Consider the following 21,101-nt stretch of genomic DNA (forward strand, 5'->3'; position numbering starts at 1 on the left):
GCCCTGAATTGCTTTTCTGACTTTTGAGCAGGGATGTTTGGGGCTGAGAGCCCCGCCGGGAGACAGTGTGTGTGCGATGAAATCTCCCTGGGATGAGGTAAGCGTCGTGTTGCAGGGCCAGTGGAGCGTGTGCCCCGGGGGCCTGCGGCCGGACGACCTGCAGCTCCATGCCTCGCTGACGCCTGTCCCTGCTCCTCCCAGGGGTGGAGAAACTCATACGCCATCTGCGGCAGCACCACGTGCCGGTGGCCGTGGCCACCAGCTCCGGGGCCTCGTCCTTCGAGAGGAAGACCAGAGCCCACAAGGACTTCTTCAGCTTGTTCCATCACGTCGTTCTGGGGGACGACCCCGAAGTGAGGAACGGCAAGCCGGACCCGGACATATTCCTGGCCTGTGCCAAGCGGTTCTCCCCTCCCGCCCCAGCGGAGAAGGTGAGCGCAGCGCAGCGGCGGGGGGTGGGGGGTGGCGGGGGTGGGGGGTGGGGGGGTGGGGGGTCGGGGGAGAAGGAGGAACAGGTGGCAGGGGGCGCTGATGGTGCGTCCTGTGGAGTGCGGGGTGTGTGCGTGACGGGCGGGCACAGGACTGCGCAGGGTGCCTTAGGCGGGGGGGGGGGGGGGGGGTGGGGGGTGCGGGGTTAGGGGGGTAGGGAGTGGGGGGAGGGGGGGTGGGGGAGAAGGAGGAACAGGCGGCAGGGGGCGCTGATGGTGCGTCCTGTGGAGTGCGGGGTGTGTGCGTGACGGCGGGCACAGGACTGCGCAGGGTGCCTTAGGCGGGGGGTGGGGGGTGCGGGGTTAGGGGGGTAGGGAGTGGGGGGAGGGGGGGTGGGGGAGAAGGAGGAACAGGCGGCAGGGGGCGCTGATGGTGCGTCCTGTGGGGTGCGGGGTGCGTGCGTGACGGCGGCGGGCACAGGCCTGCGCAGGGTGCCTTAGGCGGGGGGTGGGGGTTCGGGGTTGGGGGGGGTAGAGGGTGGGGGGAGAAGGAGGAACAGGCGGCAGGGGCGCTGATGGTGCGTCCTGTGGGGTGCGGGGTGCGTGCGTGACGGCGGGCACAGGCCTGCGCAGGGTGCCTTAGGCGGGGGGTGGGGGGTGCGGGGTTGGGGGGGGTAGAGGGTGGGGGAGAAGGAGGAACAGGCGGCAGGGGGCGCTGATGGTGCGTCCTGTGGAGTGCGGGGTGCGTGCGTGACGGCGGGCACAGGACTGCGCAGGGTGCCTTAGGCGGGGGTGGGGGGTGCGGGGTTAGGGGGGTAGGGAGTGGGGGGAGGGGGGGTGGGGGAGAAGGAGGAACAGGCGGCAGGGGGCGCTGATGGTGCGTCCTGTGGGGTGCGGGGTGCGTGCGTGACGGCGGCGGGCACAGGCCTGCGCAGGGTGCCTTAGGCGGGGGGTGGGGGGTTCGGGGTTGGGGGGGGTAGAGGGTGGGGGGAGAAGGAGGAACAGGCGGCAGGGGGCGCTGATGGTGCGTCCTGTGGGGTGCGGGGTGCGTGCGTGACGGCGGGCACAGGCCTGCGCAGGGTGCCTTAGGCTGGGGGGTGGGGGGTGCGGGGTTGGGGGGGGTAGAGGGTGGGGGGAGAAGGAGGAACAGGCGGCAGGGGGCGCTGATGGTGCGTCCTGTGGAGTGCGGGGTGCGTGCGTGACGGCGGGCACAGGCCTGCGCAGGGTGCCTTAGGCGGGGGAGGGGTGTGGGGGGGCCTGGCTCAGTTCCCCCCCCCCCAGCCAGGTGCGCGGAGAGCACTGCAGTGTGTGTGGGAGCAGAGCTGCCCGAGCCGCCAGGCCACTGAGAACCCCGACAGCGGGGAACCTGGGCGCCCCGCAGGAACCCCATGTCTGACACACGGGGGCCGCCAGTGCTGGGGGCCCGGCCTCCCAACCTGTATGTCGCAGGCACGCCGCAGGGCGTGCGTTCCCTGCCGTGGCTGCGGCCGTCGCCACCCCACCCTCGTCCCCAGCGCTTGTCGCCTGGCGTGTCGTGGCTGCAGTTTTGGGGCAGGCGGCCTTTGCTTTTCCTCCAGCGGTTTCTGGGCTCGTGTTAGCGTGTCCTCTGGAGGCGGCCGCTGGCGGAGCTCTGCTCGGCCTTCATTGTGCGGGGACCGGGGGACCCGGGCGGGCCAGTGCCACGTGCGGCTCGGAAGAGCGCTTGGAGCAGTTGCCAGTGGCTGCTCACCTTTGCGCTCTCGTGTGGCCACGCCGTGGCTGCGGGGAGGAAGGGCCGCCGTCGCTGCACGTGCAGGTGCTGGAGCAGGGCGACGCTCCTGACGGAGGGAGGGAGGGAGGGAGGGAGGGAGGGGGGAAGGCAGGAAGGAAGGAGGGAAGGAGGGAGGGAGGGAGGGAAGGAGGGAGGGAGGGAAGGAGGGAGGGAGGGAGGGAGGAGGGAGGGAGGGAGGGAGGGAGGAGAGAGGGAGGGAGGGAGGGAGGGAGGCAGGAGGGAGGGAGGGAGGGAGGGAGGAAGGAAGGAAGGAGGGAGGCAGGGAGGGAAGGAAGGAAGGAGGGAGGGAGGGAGGGAGGGAGGAAGGCAGGGAGGGAGGAAGGAAGGAGGGAAGGAGGAAGGAAGGAGGGAGGGAGGGAAGGAGGGAGGGAGGGAGGGAGGGAGGAGGGAGGGAGGGAGGGAGGGAGGAGAGAGGGAGGGAGGGAGGAGGGAGGGAGGGAGGGAGGGAGGAAGGAAGGAAGGAGGGAGGCAGGGAGGGAAGGAAGGAAGGAGGGAGGGAGGGAGGGAGGAAGGCAGGGAGGGAGGAAGGAAGGAGGGAAGGAGGAAGGAAGGGAGGGAGGGAGGGAGGGAAAGAAGGAGAAAGGAGGGAGGGAGGGAGGGAGGAAGGAAGGAGGGACGTAGGAAGGAAGGAGGGAGGGAGGGAGGAAGGAAGGAAGGAGGGAGGGAGGGAGGGAGGGAGGAGAGAGGGAGGGAGGGAGGGAGGGAGGCAGGAGGGAGGGAGGGAGGGAGGGAGGAGAGAGGGAGGGAGGGAGGGAGGCAGGAGGGAGGGAGGGAGGGAGGGAGGGAGGCAGGAGGGAGGGAGGGAGGGAGGAAGGAAGGAAGGAGGGAGGCAGGGAGGGAAGGAAGGAAGGAGGGAGGGAGGGAGGGAGGGAGGGAGGGAGGAAGGCAGGGAGGGAGGAAGGAAGGAGGGAAGGAGGAAGGAAGGGAGGGAGGGAGGGAGGGAAAGAAGGAGAAAGGAGGGAGGGAGGGAGGGAGGAAGGAAGGAGGGACGTAGGAAGGAAGGAGGGAGGGAGGGAGGAAGGAAGGAAGGAGGGAGGCAGGGAGGGAGGAAGGAAGGAGGGAGGGAGGGAGGGAGGGAGGGAGGGAGGGAGGGGGGAAGGCAGGGAGGGAGGAAGGAAGGAGGGAAGGAGGAAGGAAGGGAGGGAGGGAGGGAGGGAAAGAAGGAGAAAGGAGGGAGGGAGGGAAGGAGGGAGGGAGGGAGGAAGGAAGGAGGGACGTAGGAAGGAAGGAGGGAGAGGGAGGGAGGAAGGAAGGAGGGAGGGAGGAAAGAAGGAAGGAAGGAAGGAGGGACGGAAGGAAGGAAGGAAGGAGGGAGGCAGGGAGGGAGGGAGGGAGGGAAGAGGGAGGGAGGGACGAGGGAGGGAGGCAGGAAGGAAGGAGGGAAGGAAGGAAGGGAGGAAGGAAGGAGGGAGGGAGGAAGGAAGGAGGGAGGGAGGGAGGGAGGAAGGAGAGAGGGAGGGAGGGAGGGAGGAAGGCAGGAGGGAAGGAGGGAGGGAGGAAGGAAGGAGGGAAGGAGGGAGGGAGGAAGGAAGGCAGGAAGGAAGGAAGGAAGGAGGCAGGGAGGGAGGGAGGAAGGAAGAAGGGAGGGAGGGAGGGCGGGAGGAGGGAGAGAGGGAGGGAGGAGGGAGGGAGGGAGGGAGGAAGGAAGGAAGGAAGGAAGGAAGGAAGGAAGGAAGGAGGGAGGGAGGGAGGGAGGGAGGAAGGAAGGGAGGGAAGGAGGGAGGGAAGGAAGGGAGGGAAGGAGGGAGGAAGGAAGGGAGGGAAGGAGGGAGGGAAGGAGGGAGGGAGGAAGGAAGGAAGGCAGGAAGGAGGGAGGAAGAAAGGAGGAAGGGAGGAAGGAAGGACGGAAGGAGGGAGGGAGGGAGGAAGGCAGGCAGGCTTCCCGCCGGGTGGTCCCCGGTGCCAGCAGGGAGGGCAGGGCGTTCCTCCGTGACCGCGGGCGCCGGAGGACTGGGCTTTGCGGGCGGTAGTCAGGGCCGGCGTGCGTGGAGGGCCCTGTCCCTTCACCGCGAGCTCAGCAGGCACGCCCCGGGAGCCTCCTTCCACAGAACGGCAGCGCCGGGGCTTCGGTGCAGGGGCCGCGCTCCCGGCCCAGGGCGCAGCTTCCTACACGGGCGTGAAGGGTCTCGGGGTATCCGTGGGGAAGGGTCTCGGGGTATCCGTGGGCCGTGCGGAGCCTCACCCCAGCTGGGCCGGCCCACACGCCTTCCGTTCCGACGCCTGCCACCCAGAGTTAGCCGTGACCCCCGGTTAGGGGCGCAGTCCCCCAAGCCTGCGTCCACGCAGACACCAGCTGCGAAGGGGGCGCCCAGGCCACTCCCTCTGCCCCGCCGACTCCAGGTTTGCGGGTCTCCACACCCATTTCTCAGGCTCTCTGCTTCACTGGACTGCGCGGGCAGAACTCAGGAAAACACCTAACTTGTGTTTCCTGGGTCCTAGAGGAGCCCACTCAGCAAGAGCCAGTGGAAGAGAGGCCTGGGGCGGGGTGTGGATGCTGGAGCGGGGGTTCCATTTCCTCTCAGAGCACCACCCTCCCGCACCTCCCCGTGTTCAACGGCTCCGAAGCTCCAGAACCCCATTTCCAGGTCTTTTTATGGAGGCCTCATTACACGGGCATGACTGACCGGATCAAGTGCCTTTGGTGATGGACGCACTGGGCCTGGAGATTGCGCCGGGACCGAAAGTTCCAACCCTCCACTCGTGCCTTGGTCGTCCTGGTGACCAGGCCGGGTCCTGGGCGTCTGGGGCCCCACCAAGAATCACCTCATTAGCAGACTCACGTGTGGAAGAGAGGCGCTTATTCCAAACAACAAAGTGGCAAAATGTGCTCCTCTCTCTCACTCAGGAAATTCGAGGGTTTTAGGAGCTCTGGGCCACGAATCAGGCATGCACACCAAGTGTATATATACACCTTTGTTACCTCACAGCCCTAAAGAATCACTGAGCGACATGGTGTCGCACATGTGGTGATACACTCACGTGGGCTGCTTCACAGCTCCCTGAATCCACCGGCAGAGCAATCTGACGGCAAGGGGCGCCTGAGGCCGCGCCACCCCCAGGCCCTGGTCAGAAGCGGAGCCTCCAGGGGAGGCCTGGGCACGTCCTGGGTGCCATGTGTGTCTGCCTGTTCCATCAGGACGCCTGTGTGTCCGTGCCTGGCCTCCCGCCAGCAGGCCCGAGGAAACGCCTTCTTTTCCCTAAGAACTTCCCCCTCCTGAAGGGTGCCCTTGAACCCTCAGGTTATGAAGCCCTCCTCCTGCAAGCGCCGTTTTCTGTTTGCTGCAGGCTGCGTGTTCCCCAGGAAAGCCAAGGTGCCCCCACTGGGCACGCCGTCCAGAGCTGTCAGCGTCTGCGGGCGCCTGCTTCCCTAAGACTCTGGGAGCAGCAGATTAGGGCTAGGTTACATGTGTGCCTTCCATCTGGTCCCTCTGTACGGCCGAGGCAGGGAAAGCAGGAAGAACAGCCTTTCCTGCAACTTCCCCAGGCCTGGCTTTGCAAGGCACCACGTTAGGGAAACGTAGTGTTTCCATGTGGTGAAGGGAACAGTTTATGTGCAAACGGTGTGCGGGCTTTGCGGGACACCCGCTGCGATGGAAGCGCACAGGGCCTGCCGTCCTCACGGCTCCATTGGCGCGGTTTCCCCTAGCAAGGTGTCCAGCTGGAGGCCTGCCGCATGGCGTGTGCGCCCCGTCTGTGCTTCTACTGGACCGTGTATGTTTTAGACCTGTCAGAGAGCCTGCAGCAGTGTGCGTTGTAAGCGTAATTAGCTCTTAGAGGGTGGCGGCATTGCCCTGGTGGCTGGCCCACATTTCTTTACAGCTGTGTCCGTCTTGCCCAGACGGGCCCTTTCTCATTTTTGTCACGCACGTAGTGAAGGCTGGTCGGGTGTTTCCTCAGGGGATGTGCCTGTCATAATGCCAGAGGAAGATTCTGAGGGCTCCTGATTTCCTGCTTGGTGTGTCTTCCTGGTACATGAAGCACTTGCTAAGAGGCTTGTGGAAATAGGACCCGGGTCTCCGTTTGTGACCTGCTGCTTTCCTCTCTTTGATGCAGTGCAGGCATGACCTCGCCAAAGTTCAAGGGCGTTGCATGCGATTATGAAGTCACCGGAGAGATTCACAGGTGCCCTGGGGAACTTATGACACTGCACGTGTCCCCAAATTAACTAGGTGCTGAGGCAGCGACAGGAAAGTAACGAAACACAAGCAGTGTCAAAGGGGGGCATTATGGGAAAGTGTCTGTTACCAGTCTACTGGGACAAAATGCCTAAGAGCCTGCGCTCAGTGATCCCATTTTCATTGAAAATAGCTGCTTTGATGTTACGTACGTATTATTCTTTCATGCTAAAAATAAACAGCAGTGACACGACCATCAGCGGTCAGTCCCCTTAGCCCACCTTCCCACTAGTGAAAAGTCACTGAGCACAGGCTGTGTGCCAGGGAGGTGGCGTGGGCTCCCCCTGAATCTCAGAGTCCCTGGGGGCAGAGGGTGTCCTTGCCCAGCTTCTAAAGTCCATGAGCTTCTGGAGGCGTGCGTGGTGCGTGGTGGTGGTGGTGGTGGTGGTGGTGGGGATGGGGTGCGCGGAAGGGACCAAGCTGGGTCACCCAAACCCTCTGGGTGTGTGAGTTCTGCCCCGTGTGAGTTCCTAGCCACAAAAATGCACAGCTGTGTTGTAAAATGAAAATGAGAGCGTCATTTCCTCATGATTTCTTAGGTTGGTACTTTTTACATTACAAGTACAACCAGAAAGCAGTTTTAAAAAGCATAGCAATCACGACTTTGCATATTTCAGTTTTTTTGTTCATGGTAAGAGCCGAGTGTCAGTGTTTTGTTTAAATTAGTGTTTTGTTTTCAAGAAAGTCCCGCATATGAAGTGTGTATACCTAGCAGGGGAAAACGACTGACAAATGATTTTAACTGGCGAGTTCTGATTTATGGCATAGTGTCTTCGTCTTAAAACACAGACCATCCCTTTGGTTGCGAATCATCACCTGGGTTGACTTCTCGGTATGTGAAATGGTAATAAACATACTGCACATGGTGTCATGATACAGAAACATGTTAATTCAACAGTCACTCGCTATACCTCTTCTTATCATCCACTGTACCCGTCCCCAAAGTCTGCAGACAGTTATAGGCGGTCGGCACGTGGCTTCCATCCAAGAAGACCCCCTGTGACGTAACCTCCTTACCTCCCAGGATCTCGGGAAATAAGGAGAGGCATGCTTGTATCAAATTTGCAGTTAACATTTGCAGCCAGGTGAGGGGTGCCAGGCCTCTGTCTGTGGGGGACGGGATGTTCCTTAGTCAGTTTAAACCTCAGTACCGCTGTTGGGGTGAAGAGTCACCACACTGCCAAGAACCACCGCGCAGGCCTCATGACCGTCTTTTCCTCCCGTCACCCACAATCACTGAACAGAATACAAGGGCCTGTGGTCACCAGTCTTTGGTGTGATTTCATGCCCCTGGCAACCTGATTTAGCAGGCCCTCCCATTTCATTAAAGGAAAAGTCTTGTCTATCACAGTTACACCCTTACACTTCTTTTCTGCAGTGGGACGTTCCTTGGCTTAGTATCTCTCCCGCTTTTTCAAGGATGGCGGTGCTTTCTTTCCCTAATTCCACTGTTGAGGAGAAACAACTTTTCGTATACCCTCTTAAGTTCAGTGATAGAGGCCTGTAAATTAAACCAACAAGACATATTCATAAGAGAAAAGAGAGATTTTTATTTATGTGCATACATGGGAGGTTACAGAAAAATGTGTCCTAAGGAGGCAGTTAGAATCTGGGGCTTGCATACCATCTTAAAAGGGTTAGGGAGAGGCAGGGGGTGCTTAGGTGCTTCCTTAAAAACAAAGACTTTGAGGAAAAATAAATGGGCTCGTAAGAAAACAGGTGGCAGCTGGGATAGTGTTATGAGTGTGTCGGTTTAGGCGATTTCTTATCTATGTTCTGACCTCTGCTGCCTTTTCTTCAGCAAGAAGGTCGTTTCCGTGGTGGTGAGACTCCCTGCAAGGGACGGGTAGCTTTGGATTCTTTCAGGAGACTTTGCTTTTGGGAACATAAGGAGAGTTCAGAAAGAGCCTCTCCCTGGGCCACTGATTCTCAAACGTCTGCAACTCAGAGTAATCCTTCAGCCACGGTGGCATGTTGGGGACCCCCTCCACCACCAAGAGCTCTGTGTTTTCCAAACACCCGAGTGTCACTTTCTGCCCGCTCCTCTGATGCTGGCGTCTGGCTGGCCCCACGCAGGCCCTGTGCCTGCTGAGCAGCCCACTGACGTGTAAAGCCTAGGGAGGAGTCGCTGACCCGTGGCTGCACGTGTTACTGAGACCCGGCCTGCAGCAGTCTGTAGGGTCACAGTGCACATCTAGCAGTACTCTGCTGCAACATTTAACACGGGATTAGCTAGTGGAGTGGGGGGCGCCGCCTGGTCTCCCTGGACAGCCCACGCAATGCGCGTCCTACACGCCTTTCCTCCCAGGTCAGTGGAGCGGCACTCAGCTGCGCCCTCACATCGGGTGGCTGCTGATGGCCCCTGAGAGCTGCCCAGCCCCTTCAGACCCGTGGAACCAAATCAACGGAAATGGCGGCTAACACCCGTGACTGTCCTTTGCAAGTCCGGACACTGTTAGCCAGCAGGATTTGTAGCACTTTCCTGCGGTGTGAGTCCGGGCAGATAGAGGGCTCAGCAGTTAACGTGGTCCCTTTCTTTGGATTCGTACACGCAGACACACCTACCAACCGCTGTGAGTGGCTCCGAGATGCCCGCAGCCAGCCTGTGGCCTGACTTGTGCCATGACTTGAGGGGCTCCTGTCTCCTTTCTTCCTGTTAGCGGCGGTAGTCCTGCAAGTGCTCTGCCATGTTCTCAGGTCTGTGGACATTTGTGCGTGGGGCTGGGAAATCTTCACGTGTCAGCCGTGTCAGAGAACGATAGCGCTCGTCAGGCCCGAGCCTGTACCCTGTCTCCACTAACCGCCATCTCAGAATGAAACGACCCAGCTCTGGGTACTTAAGAGGACGGCTTGTGTCCTGGATTTCTAAAAAATGAACCGGGCAGCTGTGCCCTCTCAGAATCGTAGCACACACAAACAGCGCTGCTAGAAGAAGCAGAGCAGCGGTGACCGTGCTAAGAGTTTCTTCGTAAATCTGTGGTTTTGCCTTTGGACCGTTTCTACAATACTGCTTCATCGTATGGCTGTGCTGCGATTCCATCGTCCTGTCCCCACGTCCCCACGCACCCTGTAAAGTATAAACCCCTTGGCCTGGCTGCTTTCTCCCTTGCCGGAATCTGCACGACTCCCTCTCAGCTGTCTCCTGCTCCTAGCGTCTTCTGAGGGAAAGCGCGTTGCGGGAACATGGCTGCAAAGGCTGCTGAGGGACTCAGTGAGTGAGAACAGTGGTTACAGACGCCGATGGGTTGAGTACCAGGCAAAACAAGTACTGACCTCATCGTCCCAGAGAATCTCCATGAATGGCACATCACCCATTCAAGTCCGACGTCCTGCTTTTTAAAGGGTGTCCAAAGTGCAGTGTGTCCCCATCACTTGACCTGTTTAAAGCAGGGTGACTGAGTCCTCTCAACTGAGCAGGGACGGTGGCAGTTTTAGGTCTGACGCTCTGTGACCTGGAAACTTGATGCCAGGCCCACGGGGGTGACTGGTCAGCGCAGGGTAAGCCCAGGCGTGGCGAGGCTTGTCTGAACTGTTTGCACATGGAGCCACATGTCTGAGGGGTGCTGGGTGCTGGGGTTCTCCAGGGGCCTCATTCTGACAGACGCGTATCTTGGTCAGAAACTGGATGGAAATGGAATGCCTCGCTGTGGCCTAACATGACACAACTGTCCCCAGATGAAAGCACAAGCAGCGGGGCTGTGGGTGCTGCACAAATGAAGTGGACTGTCCACGGGGTTGGGAATGTCGGCCCCGGTCCCTTTCCCTCCGCCGTCGGCCAGTGGAACATGTTCCTCAGTGACATGTTTGGGAGGAGTGTGTGGTTGGTTTTATTAGCTGCAGGCCATTTGCAAACCCCACGGAGAGCCCTGGAGACTCCAGCTGTGTCACTTAGGCTCCGGGAGAGTTTGGCCCGTATGGACCCGGGTCCCTTCCCGACCATTCTGAGCCCCTCTTCGGGGGTCAGATGCCCTGTGTGCCGTGTCACGCGGCCCCGCCCAGCAGAGCCCCCTGCCACCGCACTGCCAGCCTGCAGCACGTCCTTGCTGTTCTCCAGACAACTGGACGCTGCCTCGGCATCCCTGCTGGTTGAAGGGGAAAGAGAGGTGCCTCGTCTGTACCCCGAGAGCGAGACACCGTTTCCACGCCTCCCTGCCTCAAGGAAAGGGATTAGGGATGGGCATGCTCTCTGGTCACCTGACCGTGGGTCCTCGGGGTGCCTTTTGTCCTGGACACTCAGGGGAGCCCAGCGGAGCAGGCGGGTGGCAGGGCACCTGCTAGAACACTTACGTGAGCACCCACTGCACTTCTGGTGGCGTGGAAACAGAAAGGCCAAAGGCACAGGCTTTTCCAGTGAGAAGGTGCCTCCTGCTTCTGTTTATTGAGGGTGCTTTCAATTAAAGTCATGATACAAGGTCACATTCGGAGCACTCCAAGGAAAGGAGGACAGTGGATTTCATTCACATTTACGTGACTCATGCCACTGGCAGGTGCATCTTGTGAAAACCTTACCCAAGGTGCGTTCCTCAGGTCGCTGCTTTTGGGAACCTTCATGGCTTTCCTGTGAAAAGAAGTTTGCCCATTTGGGAAACTTCTTCAGCAAAGTTTAAACAGCAGGGTTACCCACGGCGGTACTTCTGGGAACATTTTTGTGCTAATTGTACATGGCAAACCTCCAGCCCCTCATTGAATGTGCACAGTCTTTGTTTTTTTAAAACGATTTCTCTGGAGTGGTGCCTCCAAGAACATTCTGGAAGCCCCATACGTAATAGTATCCTGGTTGACAGTGTAGAATTGGGCATTAAATGAGCATTGAGAGACATAAAAAGATTGCAGGTCTCCCCAGCATTCAACACTTGTTCATTCCCAGAAATGCAGACGGTGCAGTAGTTGTGCAAATGGGCTTAAACACCCTGGGAGTTGGTACACGTGTGTGAAAACAGGTTTTCATGGTGCATGGACGGATGGAGACAGATGAGTGTGGTTCCTGGATACGTGATGGATGGACACACGAGTAACATAAACAAAAGTACTAATTAATAACAGAAAGTACATGCAAACTTCAGTCTTTCAAAAAATGTTACTTAAAGGTTTAATTAAATATACATCTAACGAAGTGTATACATATTCAGCATCACAATATTGTGGCACGTAGTTACAGGGAATTCAGTGTGTGGCAAAGAACATGGAAACAAATACAACCTAAACCTTTAGGTATGAGCACTGTTGGTGAAAACTTGATCCAAAATAAAGTTGAACGCGTTCTCAAAGTTTTGGTGTCTTGCAGTGTGAAAACTGAACAGGCTTGTTACACAATGAAGATGTAGAATATCATCTGCAAAAAAAGGATATAATGAAAGTTTTAACTTAAACACAGTGGTTTCGTTGCAAATTGTTCTTCCTGATTAAATAGCATCACACGGGGCTTTATATGTGGTGACTGGCCATGGGCACCTTTCCAGGAGGAGTGTGACACGTGCCTGCATACAATTGCAGGTCTCCTTCCGAGAGTCTTACCCGTGAAGCGGAAGCACTTCCTATCAAGCTTTGTGTTTACCGGGCAAAAGGAAGACCTTTATTCCTTGGAGACAATAGTCGCATTTGGAAAGTTGGCTAGTTCCGGAAAAGTGTGTAAAGTGAAAACGGACACCAGGAGTTAGTTGTTGGAAGCACAGAATTAGTTCCCAGAGGTCATGGCAGATTGTTCTGGAAACTATTTGTCTTGAAGCCCTGACGGGCGCAGTCGCACAGGACCCAACAGTGACTCGTCCCAGGATGGAGCTCCTCTCGTGTGTGGTCACTCCCATCCGTTTCCCATGCTTTGTTGATGTGAGTGGGTGAGGAAAGTGTTGTGAGGGGGAGAGATGGTGACTCTGGACGTGTGGGAACAGAGCCTGAGACATGACCTGAAGTGACAGCGCGGGCAGGCAGCAGGCGCTGTCCTAACAGACCCAGGACCTGGTATCTGGGGGCTCACAGAGCCTCCCTCTTCCCCACGAAGCCGTGGTCCAGCGCCCCCTGCGTCAGAGTTTGGCGCCCTCTTGCCTTAGTGTCTGTCCAGGGTATGAACCATCAAGCTGCCCTGGCTTCCCAGGTCCTCCCCAATCCCATCCATCCTAGCTGTCCCCCCACCGCTGTCAGACACACTGTCCATGGGACGTGTGACATACATGACACTTGTAGCTGTCCCCCCACCGCTGTCAGACACACTGTCCGTGGGACGCGTGACGTACATGACACTTGTCTTGAAGACATTCACCTGCAGGCACCTTCTCAGTCCCCTGGAGGTTCTGCTGGGCAGCCGTGTGGAGACCCAGGCGACACAGGCCTCCTCCCGGGCACTGCCGGCTCGCACATCTTCCCAGAAGGAGGTGCGGCACCGCCCCTGATTCACCCTGACATGCTTCACCTCCCCGCTACTTGGAAATGTCAGTCTTTCCAAATGAAACCCCTCAAGCTACGGTTTAATTAAGCTCCTCTGCTGGCCCGGAAATGGGATTCAGATGCGGTGTAGCCTGCAGCTTGGTAAAGTGAACAGAACATTGCTTTCTGCAGGACCGGACTCTCTTCCTTAGCTCTGTCCCTTCCCTGCCTGGCTGGCCTTGACTTTCCCTCTGACGTTCCCTTGGCTGAGATCCCGCAGCTGTGATGGGTGGGGGCGGCCAGGCACGGTCCCACTGCTGCGACTCTGGCCCCGTTGTTGTTGCTTTGAGTCCCGTACAAGGACGTGTCCGCCGTCTCCCCAAATTTAGCGGGCGTTCCTCAGATGCCCGACGTTTGCCGTGGCACCGTCAGAAAGTGCGTTCAGCCCAGCCCAGCCTCCTGGCCAAGCGTGCTGCGAGAATCGTCTTGACCGGGAACTTCCCCGTAGTCGTGGAAGTGTGTGTCCTGGAAAGGCGTACCTGTGCTGTGTTACCACATTACTGTGCGTGGGAACAACCTGGGTCCACACATGGCCATGTGACTCCGGTGGCAGAGGGGTGACGTGGGGCATGAAGGAGCGACCACCTCTCCCACCCACTTGTGTTGGCAGAGCCCTGGGTTTGGAGGGGAGCACTGCCTGTCGAGAGCCCTGCGCAGAGATGTAAGGCACAGTGTGTCTCTGTGTGTGTGTGTGTGTGTGAGGGAGATGGGGGCACAGGGCACAGACACAGCACAGAGCATGGGGGGGGCAGGGCACAGAGACAGCACAGTGTATGGGGGGGCAGGGCACAGAGACAGCACAGTGTATGGGGGGCAGGGCACAGACACAGAACAGTGTATGGGGGGGCAGGGCACAGACACAGCACAGTGTATGGGGGGGCAGGGCACAGACACAGCACAGTGTATGGGGGGGCAGGGCACAGACACAGCACAGAGCATGGGGGGGGCAGGGCACAGAGACAGCACAGTGTTTGGGGGGCAGGGCACAGAGACAGCCCACAGTGTATGGGGGGGCAGGGCACAGAGACAGCCCACAGTGTATGGGGGGGCAGGGCACAGAGACAGCCCACAGTGTATGGGGGGGCAGGGCACAGACACAGCACAGTGTATGGGGGGGCAGGGCACACACACAGCACAGTGTATGGGGGGGCAGGGCACAGAGACAGCACAGTGTATGGGGGGGGCAGGGCACAGAGACAGCACAGTGTTTGGGGGGCAGGGCACAGAGACAGCCCACAGTGTATGGGGGGGCAGGGCACAGACACAGCACAGTGTATGGGGGGGCAGGGCACAGAGACAGCCCACAGTGTATGGGGGGGCAGGGCACAGACCCAGCACAGTGTATGGGGGGGCAGGGCACAGACCCAGCACAGTGTATGGGGGGGGCAGGGCACAGACACAGCACAGTGTTTGGGGGGGCAGGGCACAGAGACAGCACAGTGTTTGGGGGGGCAGGGCACAGAGAGCGCCCACAGTGTATGGGGGGGCAGGGCACAGACACAGCACAGTGTTTGGGGGGGCAGGGCACAGAGACAGCACAGTGTTTGGGGGGGCAGGGCACAGAGAGCGCCCACAGTGTATGGGGGGGCAGGGCACAGACACAGCACAGTGTATGGAGGGGGCAGGGCACAGACACAGCACAGTGTTTGGGGGGGCAGGGCACAGACACAGCACAGTGCATGGGGGGGCAGGGCACAGAGACAGCCCACAGTGTATGGGGGGGCAGGGCACAGAGACAGCACAGTGTATGGGGGGCAGGGCACAGACACAGCACAGTGTTTGGGGGGCAGGGCACAGAGACAGCACAGTGTTTGGGGGGGCAGGGCACAGACACAGCACAGTGTTTGGGGGGGCAGGGCACAGACACAGCACAGTGTATGGGGGGGCAGGGCACAGACACAGCACAGTGTATGGGGGGGCAGGGCACAGAGACAGCACAGTGTATGGGGGGGCAGGGCACAGACACAGCACAGTGTATGGGGGGGCAGGGCACAGAGACAGCACAGTGTTTGGGGGGGCAGGGCACAGACACAGCACAGTGCATGGGGGGGCAGGGCACAGAGACAGCACAGTGTTTGGGGGGCAGGGCACAGAGACAGCACAGTGTATGGGGGGGCAGGGCACAGACACAGCTCAGTGTATGGGGGGGCAGGGCACAGACACAGCACAGTGTATGGGGGGGCAGGGCACAGACACAGCTCAGTGTATGGGGGGTCAGGGCACAGAGACAGCACAGTGTTTGGGGGGGCAGGGCACAGAGACAGCCCACAGTGTATGGGGGGGCAGGGCACAGACACAGCACAGTGTTTGGGGGGGCAGGGCACAGAGACAGCACAGTGTTTGGGGGGGCAGGGCACAGAGACAGCCCACAGTGTATGGGGGGGCAGGGCACAGACACAGCACAGTGTATGGGGGGGCAGGGCACAGAGACAGCACAGTGTTTGGGGGGGCAGGGCACACACACAGCACAGTGTATGGGGGGCAGGGCACAGAGACAGCACAGTATATGGGGGGACAGGGCGCAGTCACCCCACAGCAGGAGGGCAGGGTGAGTGGTGAGTGCAGCCAGGTGTGATGGGTCAGTGCAGGGAGGGGCGGCTGGCTGGGTGGCTCACAGAAGCACTGAAACGGGAGGAGAGCGCCCGGTTCACCCAGTGCCACCCTTTTCACACCAGCTGGGTGTGCCGGGTAGAAAGTGCCGGAGAGACGTGGTGTTTGAATCGAGTATCATAATTCCTCCTTTATTTGTGCCATGCGTCAGCCAGCTTGTGTTAGGTGATACCTTTCGGTGGCTTTCTGACCCGTGAGCCCTGGGGTTGCCAGGGCAAGGCTTGCTGGGTACCTATGACATGTGTAGGTTTTAGGGACAGGTCCCTGTCCCCCACGAGTGGTCCGCAGAAGCACATTCGATCTGAGGAATCCACACGAGGAGAAGGGTGAGGACATAATCACCTCCGAGACCTTTTTCTAGGTGCTTCAGAAGGTAGTGGTTGCTCTGTAATCTGGGAAGGGGAGGCCGTACAGCTCCAGGTACATCTGCTCGCTGAGAACCCTGTCCCCGGCCTGTGTGTGGCTGGGGCTGTGCTGGGCCCCGGGCACCCATCGCTGGTGGTTCTTCTTTCTCAGCCGGACTCGTGCGGGGTGTCTCTTCTTTGTTCTGTGTGTGGCAGTTTGTGTGACAACAGCGTCTGGGCGTCCAGGTCCAGCATTCCCGGTTTCCTGTAAACCACCCGCTCCCGCCGTTTCCGGCCCTTCTCGTCACTTCCCTGCTCCCGTGGACTGGTCTCTTAGCATTGACCCACGTCAGACGTGTTTTAATGTCTGCACATTTCTCAGACTGAATTCTTGTTCGGCCGTGAAGTGTGTGACTCCAACTGGGATCCATAAAAACATCTTTCGACAACTACTGAGCGAAACAGGTGGTGAGTGGCGGAGGAAGAACGGAATGTAGGTGCCAGTGACACGGTGTTTGCCGTCAGAGTTGTGTTATTTTTTTTCTTTTTTATTGTTTGCGGCTGAAGGACAGTGACCTTCGGTCATGTGGTAAGTGGCTTCTTTGCAGAAACCCCAGTTTTCCCCGGTCATTCTGAGAGCTGCGGCCTCAGGAGTGCACTGACACAGTTCAGGCGGCCCTTTCATTGTGTGAGCTGATTAGATCAGCTCTGAGCTGATGGAGTCTCCATTCCTCATGCTCTCCCAGGCCTGCCTTCCTCCGTCACACTCACTGCACCCGTTATTCTCCACATCGGGGCTGCATTTGGATTATCAGTTGTACAAAGAGGTGGGAACAAATGACGAGTCGAAAACAGAGAAGCTGATAAAGGGCAGGCCCTGAGAAACTGGGCATTTCAGGAAGAGGCTGCGCCCGTCCCTCCGCCTGTTTTGCAGTAGTACACACCTCAGCGCTTCCCCTCAGCACTCCAACGTCCCCCCGCACTTCCTGGCCCGTCCACGATGGCGTGTGCAGAGCCGCAGGTGTGCCGGGGCTCCCGGTGTCCCAGGAGGACAGCTGTGTGGCGCCCCTGCTAGAAGGGCCAGTCTCTGGACGTCACGCAGACACAGAATAATAGCTGCTCTCATGACCTCAGCCAAGGACAGTCACCCCAAGGGAGCGACCAAGTCTCTTCCTGTGCCCCATGTGTAACTTCGCAGGTGGGCTGCACAAGGCTTCAAAGGCCGCAGAGCACATCAGAAATGTTTTTTAAAAAAAGCCATTGGATGTTTAAGAGCTGTGGTGTCAGGTAAAAGAATCGGGCATTTAGAATATCATCAGGCCATAACTATAAAAGCACGGGGACACAAGAGGAGGTGTGAATCAGATGAGTCAGCACACAGACCTGCATGCTGCAAGCAGCGTCGCGTCCCTCAGACGGAAGCCATCGTCTCACGGTGGAAGCAGAGAGCGGGAAGGAAGCCAGGGGCTTCACAGTTCTCGGGCAGAGAGCAGTGGGACCAAGTGCTCTGTGTGCCCAGGACCTCGCAGGGTTTAGCAGTGACAGGGGCGTCTCCCTCCCGGGCAGACCAGCTCACTATGCAGCTACCTGCTGCTGACATGTTCCTACGACCGGTAGTAACCCATTGACTCCTTGCCTCGGCCCTAGCGGGTGACTCCATTAATGAAGTATCTTAGCCCAGGATGGATGGAAGGAAGGCAGGCAGGGAGGGAGGGGGAAAAAGTCAGTGTACCTGCTACGGAATAGACCGGCAAGAAAGTGTGTGTGTGTGTGTGTGAGTGTGTGAGAGAGAAAGAGAGAGAGAGATAGAGAGAGAGAGAGACAGAGAGAGAGAGACAGAGAGACAGAGAGAGAGAGAAAGACAGAGTTACCGATGACCGAAAGGCATCAGGAGGCAGAGCTTCCAGTGTGAGACGGCCGCTGGCTTCCACGCCCCGTGTCCGGCCCCCAGCATGCACACTGGGCTGCTACCACACCTGTGATGACGTGGGCAGAAAGTTACGGGGATAAAAGGCAGGGGGACCCGGGGCTGGGAGAAGCCGTGAGGAGAGTGGGGAAGGGCCCACCCCGGCAGTCCTGGGAGTTCTGGGTCCCCTGAGGAGAACAGCGGGGCCTGAGAGCATCTCCCGGTGGTGGGGACAGGACCCCTGCTTCCAGCTGTGTGCCCCTACAGAGCCTTCACTGAAAAGAGTTAATAAAACTGCTTTCAGGCTCAGTGTGTAGGATTCCGGGAATATAGGGACACTTGCCAGCGGCCCATTTTCCTGGGACGGAGGGTGCTAAAACGATGACAAGCCACCTTCCCATTGGATGGAGGTGGGTGTCTCCTGAGCGAGGCCTCTCGTCATACTGAGGTGGCATCACACATGACGGCACAGCCAGGAGCTGCGTCTACATACAAGGCACAAACTCCGCGTCTTAAATGGGGCTGTCTGTCTGCGTGAGCCTCAGGCATCTGATCGAACAGTGGGGTTCCGCAGCCAACCTGAAGACATACCGCCCGTGGCACTAAGTCCTGGTGTTAATGAGGTTTTGGTGCAGGACGCTGGCACATGGGCACTGGTTTTCACCGAGACACTGCTAACCATTTCATTTCCAAACGAAAACGTCACCAGCTCTGAAGCTGCTTAAAAGCATGTCCCCCGCTCACACACACCATTTCCTCTTACGCTCTGGATGTTGTTATTGATTGAACAGATTTTTATGATTGGCACAAAATAAGCTTTTCCACCGGGACTCCCGGGTGGCCAGCTTGCTGCGCCCCGTTCTGGTAATGCTTTGGCCGCAGCTTGGACGCCTTCCCCCTAAAGGAGGGGGCCATGTAAGAAACCTGCCCACAGCGCTGTGCAGGGGACCAGCGCCAGGATGAGGATTCCCAAAGCCCAGTCTACACGTCTGGTAGCCACAAGGCCGTCTCAACCTTCTTTCTCTTCCTCACAGTGCCTCGTCTTTGAAGACGCGCCCAACGGGGTGGAGGCGGCCCTTGCAGCTGGCATGCAGGTGGTGATGGTTCCAGACGCGAACTTACACCGAGACCTGACAACAAAAGCCACCGTCGTGCTGAGTTCCCTGCAGGACTTCCGGCCCGAGCTCTTCGGTTTGCCACCCTATGAGTGACAGGCCCTTCTGTCACTCATGTGGGCTGCCCCGGGCGTGGCCCCCTCACGCCCTGAGGGAGCCTTGCTGCTCCGCAAGCAGCCCTGGGACGGGCACTGCCCACATTGCTATGGCAACGGCCAGCCCCGCATCAGGAGCTGTGTGCTCACTCTGCAATCAGTGCAACTGAAAAGCCAGAACTGGACCGTGGAGAGAAAACAAAATAGGGACAGCCCAGGACAGAGATCAGAACAGAGACCAAAGTTGTCCTTTGGATAATCATAGGACGTGATTGTATTTGCCTAGTCACCTAATAACTGTGTACAATGACTACGCACGCATGCATATACATGCTTGTGTGCAAATATGTGTATACGTGCACACGGCTATGTAAATACATACTTTTCCAAAACAAAATTAAATTACATGTCTTCATTTCTGTGTAGCTTTCCTAAACCCTGGCTGGAACATGTAAAATACGTATACATATATGTATATGGTGTTATGTATATCTATGTATATTTATGCATATAACACATACATTCTACACTTCATCTCTCTCCTCAGTGGCAATCTTAACATGCAGTAGGAACTGAAAAAACTGAGACAATAAGTCCCTCTGCTTTGTAAGCGGAGTCGGAAAGCCACGTCATGGGTGAGCCCTTAACAAATCATTCACCTGGAACTAAGAGGAAATAATACTGAGTGTCAACTGTAATTGAAAGATTAAAATAAAGAGAAATTGATGAAAATAAATCTCAGGTATGCTAAGAAATAAAATAGAAGTAGGCTTATAAGCCAGTTCATGTCCCAGCTTTTCCATTGATTAAGCTGTATAATCTTAGGAAAGGGATCGAAACTCTGATTCTCTGTGTTTACATTTGTGAAATGGGTCCAATACCTACATTTTCAGGATTGAGTAAGTTAATAGTGCTTGGTATATAGTAATCTCTTTAGGAATATTTTGCTGTTGTTAGTGCAAGATTGGGTGGGTGTGGTGAAGGGGAAATTTTGCTGCTTCATTGATGCTTACGTTTTATTTTAATGGAGAAAAATATGTCTTTGTAATAAAGGGAAATTTAAGTGGGAAGAGAAGAAATTATTTTCCTTCTTAGCAAATATTGACATTCTATTTGTGTCCTGAAAATATCTCTGTGGACCTCTGCTCAGAGATAAACTCTGAACCATTTCATCATTTCATCCATAGTTTTTTGTAGTGTGAACATAATTGTAGCCTGTACCTTATATCTAGGCGCATATCCACATTTGAGAATGCTTTCCACCTCAAAAAAAAAAAAAAAAGAAAAAGAAAAATCATCCCCTCTCTTTTAAGAACATTTATATTTCTTATACATTCTTTGATGTAAATATAATTTGATTTCAGGATGTGTACTTGGTACAACCCAGAGCCACAATACAGTTTTGGGATAATTTATCAGACGTTACACTTTGGCCATGAACCCTTTCTAATAGATTTACTTAGCCCTTTGGGATGTGAAAGGCATTGAGGTGGGAAAAAATACCATCACAGGGGAGTTTCCGCTTTCTCCATCCTGCCAGGTGCTTGCTGTCATTAATTGTCATTGAGCTAATTTTCAACTCTGTAAGTTGTAGAAAAAATATGGTAATGTGGGTGATTGGTGGGATGATTGCCTGTTAATGATTGTCTCTGGCTCAAATTCTGTCTTTGAATTTGCGTCAGTTTAGCAAATTCATTTCAGCATTCTTGATTGCGTGTGTCCATGTCTATTCTTTGAATTCTCCTTTGACCAACTGTAACATCTTACTGGTTACCTCACCGGTTAATTTACTTGAATAAAATTTTTGACACTTGGTCACATTGTATTTGTTTGGGAATATGATTTTACCTCTTTTTAAAAAGACATTATCCTCTAAGAAACGTAAAACATAAACGTGACTGACTTTTTTTTTTTTTTTAACTGAGGCAGTACTCGCACTGTAAAATGGAATTTATGTATATTTTAGTGAACCTTAGTGCCTTCGCATAGAGTGAATAAAGGCTCTTGATGAAATGGTCACTTGTTTGATTTGGTATGTCATTCTTTTTTTTTTTTTTAATTATTGAATATTGGAGAGCAGTGTGTTTCTCTGGGGCCCATCAGCTCCAAGTCATTGTCCCTCAATCTAGTTGTGGAGGGCGCAGCTCACTGGCCCATGTGGGGATCGAACCGCAACCCTGCCGCTCAGAGCTCACGCTCTAACCACCCGAGCCATCCGGCTGCCCCTGGTATGTCAC

General features: G+C 56.7%; 1 protein-coding gene across 1 annotated transcript in view; it reads left to right on the forward strand.

Moving 5' to 3' along the window:
• PUDP (pseudouridine 5'-phosphatase) overlaps window positions 1–20,882 on the forward strand; it is an 81,158-nt gene extending 60,276 nt beyond the window's left edge. Inside the window, exons 3-4 of the mRNA XM_081041992.1 lie at window positions 202–431; window positions 18,689–20,882. Coding sequence (XP_080898118.1) covers window positions 202–431; window positions 18,689–18,865 — 407 coding nt within the window. The 3' untranslated portion in view covers window positions 18,866–20,882. The remainder of the gene's footprint in view (window positions 1–201; window positions 432–18,688) is intronic.
• Window positions 20,883–21,101: the final 219 nt, after the last annotated feature.

This window comes from Rhinolophus hipposideros, assembly GCF_964194185.1.
Source record: "Rhinolophus hipposideros genome assembly, chromosome: X".
NCBI classification, from domain to species: Eukaryota; Metazoa; Chordata; class Mammalia; order Chiroptera; family Rhinolophidae; genus Rhinolophus; species Rhinolophus hipposideros.